Source organism: Prosopis cineraria, unplaced genomic scaffold (genome assembly GCF_029017545.1).
Source record: "Prosopis cineraria cultivar Desert tree isolate PC_DT_omini unplaced genomic scaffold, ASM2901754v1 PC1, whole genome shotgun sequence".
NCBI classification, from domain to species: Eukaryota; Viridiplantae; Streptophyta; class Magnoliopsida; order Fabales; family Fabaceae; genus Prosopis; species Prosopis cineraria.
This window is the reverse complement of record NW_026555332.1, coordinates 4011219-4019969: the sequence shown is the minus strand read 5'-3', so window position 1 is coordinate 4019969 and position 8751 is coordinate 4011219. Positions and strand designations below refer to the sequence as shown.

The 8751-nt window shown below is 40.2% G+C and overlaps 1 protein-coding gene across 2 annotated transcripts; it reads right to left on the bottom strand.

Annotated features, from left to right (window-relative positions):
• Nucleotides 1-109: 109 nt before the first annotated feature.
• On the bottom strand, nt 110-8063 carry LOC129315709 (uncharacterized). 2 transcript variants are annotated; one of them, XM_054959677.1, is made up of 4 exons: nt 7318-8063; nt 6073-6936; nt 4238-5392; nt 110-3224 (listed from the first exon to the last, which is right to left on the bottom strand). In XM_054959677.1, the coding sequence occupies exons 1-4, from the start codon at nt 7475-7477 to the stop codon at nt 325-327; spliced, it is 5079 nt and encodes a 1692-aa protein (XP_054815652.1). In that variant the 5' UTR covers nt 7478-8063; the 3' UTR covers nt 110-324. The 2 variants fall into 2 exon arrangements, with proteins under 2 accessions (XP_054815652.1, XP_054815660.1); XM_054959685.1 differs by having other exon boundaries at nt 110-3221.
• Nucleotides 8064-8751: the final 688 nt, after the last annotated feature.

The window sequence follows — 8751 nt, the reverse complement described above, 5'->3', positions numbered from 1 at the left end:
CACAACCGCTGGCTATAAGCCAGGTATTGCATGTATAACAGGTGCAGAAATGCCTGCACTCTGACATTTGATGCGAGTCACGAGACCACTCCAATACAATCATCAGAAATTGAAACAATCAGCCAGGCATCCAACTCCAGCTAGATGATTATCAGAATGATCAAAAAAGAGAGAACAAAGTTGCTGCCACATTACAAGCACCTAAATAATTTACCAAAAAGACGGACTTGGGAACCGTCAAATCGACCTATCACTGTATTGAGCAATAACAAAACTATAATACAGATGGCGGCAAAGGAAAACGTTTGCCGCTGAACACATCTACTACCTGCTTAAGTCCCCTTTTTTTCCTCCCCAAGATTCATCTTCTCTTATGATACTTCCATTATGACCACCATACTGGTCAGAATTGGAATAATGCATTTTGATGGCTGCCACAAAATCCGAGACACCACTGTGTGATCCTCCCACCCGAATCGCTGGCCTCCCAACGCCATTCAATCCAACCATTCCTCTCCCCTGCTGCTGTAAATTCGCTATTGCTTCAAAACCACTTCTTCTCTGAACCTCAGAAAACGTGTCTTGGCGGTTTTTCATGTCTACCATAAATGGCTGCACCTTCGGGGCATCTCTACTTCTAAACATCTGATAATCAATCACACCATTGCTGCTGTTGATTTCTCGAGTCGTAAACGCAGAGCCATTTAGGTTCTGTTCATTACCCTTTGTAAATGCATGCAATGACTGTTGCTCCAATTTGGCTGAGGATGTAGCATAATTACTGAAGGCAGCAGGATATTTTGCAAGCAAGATGGCAGAATCAGGTAATGATGGAATGCCAGTCTGTATTTTATTCCCATCCCAATAACCATAACTCTTCATAGGAACATTTTCAAGGCCTATATTATAATCACCACGGTCAAACTTCAAAATTGTTGAATTTCCATCAGGATTTTGATGGCAATGGCCATTAAATTTAAGGGTAGAAGTCTTGCAACTCATCTTCAGGTGACGGGTGCCAGTTTCTTCACGCCCCTTGGAATTCAAATTAGTTTTCTGATTGGATGAAGGATTGGTCAATATCTTCCCAAACAACTTCACATCACCATTTCTAGATGTCACTTCTGAATCTACTGAGCACAACTCCGATTTGTAATGATCACAGGTTTGTTCAATCTTTTGGGACATAAGCGGCAATTCAGATGCTGAGCTGCCGCAGCTCATTTCACCCTTCACTTCTTTTTTAGTGGGCAAGGAAAAGCCCTGGAGGATGCTAGTAGCCTTAATATGATCCATTAAATAGCTGGGAACATGGACATGTTGACCATCTTTGCTCGTCGAATTTTGGCAGTGCACATCTTTACTTCCCTGAAAATTACGTGCAGAAGGCAGTTGATCTTGAATAACTTTTTGCTCACCTTGAACAGCAACAGTATCTTGCAACAATAATTTTGCATTGGACTGAGAATTCCCCAGTGGCAATGTTGACATACAGGTTTGGTGTTTATTTTCAACTTCAAGATTCAAGCCTGTACAAGAAGCACCTGCAGGTAAGGGTGAAGCATTTACCATTGTACTTGAATCTAGAACTGAGCTTTTTGATTCAGCTACATCAGCAACTGCTTCACGTTTATTATCCCTATCATCAAGACATGGAGGCAGTGATTGTTTCTGCCCAGTTAGCTCCTTTCCAAGACCCCCAGAAGAAACCTCAGAAACCACTTTAGCCTCAACAACAGAATTAGATTGGCATGGCACTGACTCTGTAACTGAACCTGCCAATTTATTTGCTTCACCTTCTACCACTTCTACACTAGCTAACATATTCATAGCTGTCTGGCCATTAGCAGGACCAGACTTGTCAGAACTGTACAAGACATCCCCACCACCACAGCCCGGTTTAGTCATATCATCCATTTCACAAGCATCAGAAACCATACCATTCACATCTTCAGCATCCTCGTCCACTTCTGCCCCATTATTGTTTGATTTATTCAAATCAGTCGACAAGGCCATGGGTTCAACAGAATTAAATTCATCAGAGAACGTATTCATGACAGACAATGGCTGTTCCTCATCAGTTTTAGTGCCTGACCTATCAGCGTCAACTGCTGAACCTGTCTCTACAACACATGCATCATCTGTATCACTCCCACCGCCATTTGCATCATCATTCACTGGGTACCCCGCATTTACAGACTTGGGCCGCATGAGATCCAATCCAAGACATTTCCTGGCCTTGCTGAAGAACACTTTACACTGATCTTGGGACCTTGAACCTACACACCGTGAGATCTTGGCAAAGTCTTTCCCATAAGATGATACAGCCTGAAGAAAAGCTGACCTCTCCTCATCAGTCCAATCAGTAGGATCCATCTCCTCACAGCTCTCATCCGAACAGGTATCATCATCAATGCTCTGAGTAACATCAGGCGTCAACAATTGCTTTTTCCCAGGGTTTGTCTTCAGGCTCCTGTCCCTGTTACCCTCTACAGGATCAACAGAACTTGTTATGCAGGAACTCATAGCCTCAGATGATATAGAACCACATATACCAGCCAATACATCAGCTGCAACTACCTCTCTTTCATCCCTAAGAGCATCAAAACTGTATGATCTCTCTAGGAGACTATCCTCGCCCTTTGATCTTTTCATATTACCATAGCCTTCTAAAAGAGAACTCCCTGAACGCAATTTTTTGTTACCATTCATTCTGTCAGCATGGCCTGCTATCACTGAAGCTGCACTCAAAATGTCAAGCGAAGCAGAATTTATTTCTCGGTTCCATTTCTTACCAGATGCTACCAAGTCTGTGTTGGTCAAATATGACTTCCCTAGCTTCCTAACATCCTGCTTAATTTTCTCAAAGCACTCAGATTTATGATTTTTGTAATAGAACTCAACACAGTCAGCAGTTGTCTTGTGATCAAGAAAAGAAGCGATTTTCCGGAAGTCTTTCCCAAAAGCAGCAAATTTCTCCATGAAAATATCCTTCTCTTCGGATGTCCAAGGGTTGACCATAGCCCTCTCTTTCTCATATGATAAAGGATCTTCAACCAACCCATTACTACATAGAAACCTTGACATCATCTTCTCCTTCTGATCCAAAATTAATGATGGCATTTTCAAGGTGCTCCGGAAAACTTTAACTTGGGGATCAGAGAGAAGTTTGCTGGCAAAATCATCTATCTCAGATGTTGGAACCAAGCTTAAATTATTGCCTGCTGGAAAAAAATATTATTAGCCAAAAGCTAGACGACTTCAAAACAGTATGCAAGTGATGAAAAACAGATATGGAGATAAAAATAGAACACCTCAAATGAACTATTTTTTTACAGGAAACTTAGGTCACAGAAATAATTGCGGGCAATCCTAAAATCAGTGAAGTAAATATACGTTTAATAATTTACCTAAAAAATATACATTTAAAACTCGCCTGGCCCCTCCAAATCAATGAGAAAACTTGTGATCCAATTAATAAGCTAAAATTGTTTTCATGAAGAATAAGAACTTGCTGTATTTTCTGTCTACAATTAAAGTTGGCATAATTGAGAATTCAGTCAACTAGTCTGATACAAATCAGAGCTCAAGTTGCTAGCAGTGTCACAAAAAGCAAGCCAAAGACCTGCTAAATAAAACTGAAAAGGTATGCTATTATCCCATTTATTAGTGATACAATGGCATGCACCACAGTTAGTAGCCTAACACCAAATGCAGCATCACATGCCTCAATCTCTACCATATTGAAGAATTCAACTACAAGCGAAGCCAGCCAGGTCTGCCTTGGATCAACTACTCATGATTTCCACATAGGGCATGCAAATTCTGCTAACATTGATACTAAAGCTAGCTAGCGTATCAATCACCCAACAAGGCTGAAAGAAATATAGGTTAAATTAATAAGAACAAATAAAAAATAACACCAAAATACAATAAATATCAGAAACCGCATTGTTCACAAATCATGAACAATACAATTCATCTGAGGCACCGAACAAATGCACAGTTTCCAATTAATACATGCACACATGGGATGCTAGGCAATAAAATCATCACAAATACAAATGCAAATAAAACCCAACCTGCAATAGAAAACTGACCAATTCTGCTTCCTCACTTTAAGAAAGTAACCATTACTATATGCAATACATAGAATATCCTAGACAGTTAAGAGAAACAACAAACAGAAAAATTGGAACACATTTGGCAGACAAACATGCTGTTGAAAGATGCATACCAGGGTAGGAAATCCGAGTTCGAATTGAGGACCGATTCTTTTGAAAACCACTATTAGTAGTTCGAATGCCTACTTCAAGCTTCTTATGAGATTTTGGACGACATTTTCGTACAGACAGTGATCGCATATCTTCTTTCCATTGATGATGCAAAGCTTTAAACTTCAGGGTTATTACTCGCTCCTTGATCCTTGCTAACCGCTTTCTCTCTGCAAATTTTTCTCTAACCGCACCAGTTGAAGAGCATGAGTCATTGATGGCTCCTATATTACCAACCTTACAGCAATTTGGCAATAACTGAGCAATTTCATCACACGCTGTGTTTGCATATTCTTTATTAGAAGAAATAATTGCATTATACAATATATCCTCAGATCTAGAGCAAGAACTTGCACCATGAGCAGCAACCATACCATCTTTTACCTCCATAGCTGTACTACTACCACCACGAGCAGACAAGCTAGCCTGCTTGCTCGTGGAACAGAGCAATAAGCATCTACTGCTAGCAGATTGAATGGCATCACAGCCTCCAGCGCAATGACCATTTTCCCCAATAACACATGAACACACTGCTTTAATAAGAGGCTGCAGGTTAGAAGTTGCTGTTCCAGGACTATCAATATCTTCCTCCTTGCCACTTTCATGAATATTATGCACTTTAGTTGAAGGGGACATCTTCTCCACATCAGGATCAGCAGAAGAACAAACCTGCAGTGGCTCTGGCCGGGAGACCTTATCACAGCCTTTAACTTGTTCTTCACAAGACTTCGTATTGCATGCCACCAGTGAGGAGCCATATGCTGCAGGACATGGACAGCTATTTCCAGATTCAGATTTCAGTGACTTCAACTCACTTTCTAGTAAATCAATTTCAGCCTCAGTAACCTCCAATACCTTAGAGAGGTCAGCTTTCCATATTAGCAACTTATTCATTGCAGCAGAACTTGCTATGACAGGATCCACGGAACTTAGGTCATCAGATTGTAGCAACCCAATAAGTGAAGAACCCAAACTACTCAGGGAGTCAATATCCAACTTCTCTAAATTCAAAGAAAACGTCTGTAGATGATTCTGAGGCCCTGGGTCCAGTGAGCCATTCAAATTACTAACATCATTGTCACTATTCACAGCTTTTCCATACAGTTTATCCTCCACACCTGCTAAATTGTGAAATTTATTTTGATTAATAACGAGTGCATATGCCAGACTGACAGAACTATATTACACTTCTACTGCTACTCTGAGGGTAAAATATCAATAGAGTTCCTCTTCTAATCTCAGAGAAGCAGGTAACTTCTTGAAATAATTGGGGGGATGAAATACAATGAGGCATTCCACAAATAACAAGTAGATGCAGCAGATAAAGCTGTCTGTATCATACTTTTGGCAATACAGTAGGCACCAAGAGGGTGAAGGAATAAAAATCACGAGATCATTAAAAGAAAGAAAGAAAGCAACAGGTTTGACAACACTGCAATCCCACTTACAATGAAAAAGGAAGAATAAAGCAAATGATTGCATAGAGATATTAAAATTCCTGCTAATATAACTCAGTCAACTTAAAGCATCATATATTTGACCGCATGTGGTCCGCATGTGGAGTATAACATGCAAAGGAAAAATTGTTTAAGCAGACATCAGTATAATAGTCATTATACTTCAATATAATGACATAACTTGATAACCGCCCTAATGAGATAGATGGTATTTCATTAACAATAGTAAGCAAAGTTGAATTCCCATGTTAATTAATAATCAATTCATCATCTTCATGCATTTCCACTGGAGGGTTAAAGAAAATGAACACACCCAAGTCGGGATCAAGTGAATTACGAACCTGGTGAGGAACTGCAAGCAACGGAAGATGGAGTGGCTGGGGATGCACAATCTGAAAAGCCTGTAACTTTCGGGCTTTTATCTAATAAATTTGAACCGAGAAAATTAGAGTGTTCAATATTACTAGTACACAAGACGGGGCCATCCTTGCTTGCACTTACATCAGGTTCCTCAGTTTTCTTCTTCTCATACTTTGCAAGTCCCTCGCCCCAATTCAACCGAGGCTTCTTCCTAGATATTGTATCTTCAGAGGGTGCAGAAGACGTCGCACATGCAGCACCATCCCCTGAATGGGATTCAATAAGAGTTGCATTTTTTGGATGCAATTCAGACTTTGCCTCGTTGGAATCAGCCCCTCCACTCCTTGAGCTACTTGTATGGCTAAAACCTGAGCCTCGTGAAGACAAGCTTCCAGAACGGGTCCATTTAAGAGGCTTCCAGTCAATTGAACCAAGAGAATGCTCTCGATCCAATCTCTGTGCAGAACCCAACCCACTGACACCACCCATCTTATCGTGCTGGTCTTTCGTATGATGCTGATCCCAAGTATTTACAAAATCAGAATGAGGATGAGAAGGATATGTTAGCATGTCATCAGCAGACCTCTGGTCAATAGTAACATCTGGTGGCCTCCTGGACAAATTTAGAGAGCCGTTGGTGGTGGCCTCCCATGAATGTCCTCTCCAATCTCTCTGGCTAAAGGATCCTCTACTTTCCCTACTGTTTCTACCATATTTTCCATCTCCTCGGGAAACTGATGGCCGACAGTTCTCTTCTTCCAGCATCTTGTCACTGGACCGAGATAGTGCATATCCATGACCAGAATCATCGGGAAACAGGTGCCAACTTCCCTGCTTACCATGACCTTCAGAAATTTTTTAAACAAAAAAAGGAAAAATAGAAAAACATCAACACAAGCAAAGTATATATTTTTTCATCACAAATAGAAAAGAATGGCAGAAAAATCTGTTACAGAAGGGGAAGGGAGATTCTTCTCTTTGCGATAGTATTTTCTTAAAACTAGCGACTCAGATCTTCAACATACCAACGCCAAATCCACAATAGAATATCAAAGACATAAAACATAATCAATTAATTCAAGAAAAAAAAAAGCTTGAGTAAATTAAAATAAGAAAGAGACGAATTAGCATAGAGCGGAAGCTCCAGCTCCTTATAGACTGAATAAACATGAACTTGGAACCCGAACATTATCAGCAGATATAACACAGACAAGATAACAAATTACCTGGCAGTCTGTGGAAATCGGATCCACACCGACTGAACTCTCGGGAACCACGATGAGAAGAGTCTCTCCATCGCGCCACAGAGCCCAGCGATTCAGACCTCTCGTGCTTCCTCTCCTTGAAGAAGTCCTTCCGGTCCCACGGCAGTGGTTCAGGCGGCATGAAAAACAACACAATAGCAGGGGCAGCCACGGAAAAACCGTAGCACAGCACCACACAAGAATAAAATCAAAGAAAGGCGCTCCTAAGTGCAATTCATACAATCTCAGAAGCCAGATCGTACAGGCGGCAACGCATACACCAACTTTAACGGCGCAGTAACGAATCTAGGGTTTCAAAGGTCAGCCGCGAATACGTCCGCAGCTGATAAAACGTTGATTTGCAAGGCACCCCGCCCCAGATCGAAAGGAAATCTTATGAGGCAAGCAGTACACGCTGCGCCGTACCAATCTTCGCCTCCCGATACAATCAAAAACTTTAAAGCCAACACAAAGGTCCTTAGGGTTTCATTAAAAAGAAAATAACTTCAAAGGCAGCGGTTCAGATCGACAACGACGGCAATAAATAGAGCCTAAGCCATGGATTCTATGTCCTGCGCCTTGTTTATCTTGAAGGCTACTGTCTCCACTTCATAGAATATCTGCGCCCGGCCTTCTCTGCCTCCCTCTGAAAGTTTTCTCGGGCTTTCTATCTCTTTCCTGGCTGGTGGAAAACCTGCGTATGGTCGAGAAAGTGAGAACGTGAGATGATAAGGGACAAAAGGGCGCCTAGAGAGAAAAGAGAGATACCAGCAACGGACCTGAACGCTGATTACGAACTATATTTGAGTTCTCATTTGGAATCCGCCAATTTTATCTTTTTTTCCTTTTTAATTTTATTTTGCAAAACTTTTTTTTATCTCATGGCGTATCTTTTACTTTTGCTTTTTTTTTTTTTGGGTCGATTAACTTTTTTTCCAACTTTTTTACTTGGGCAATGAGGACATGGATGAGAATGGCCCCTGGCTGGGCCGATATTTACGGGAGTGGGAACCATGCGTGACGTGACGAGATTGGGCCTATGAATTGATTTGAAGGGCCATCCTTACGTGGCATTTTCCCATCTGGCCTGATTGTTTGACAACGTCACATTTTTTTTCTTATATCGTTATTTATAAATTATTTTTAATATATTTTATTTAAAATTTAAAATTGTTAACTTTATTTTTATTATATAAACATATTTTTTAATTTTACATATGTGTCCTTCAATTAATTCTTTACATTGCAAAAGATTAACTGATTTCATTAGACTTATTAAATAAAAATATTTTAATGATATATTTTTATCATCAATGTTTCATAAAATTAAAAAAAATTATGATAAAAATTTATTAATGTAATTTATTAATGTAACTAAAAAAAATTGACCCCACTACCTCTATTACCATTTTATTA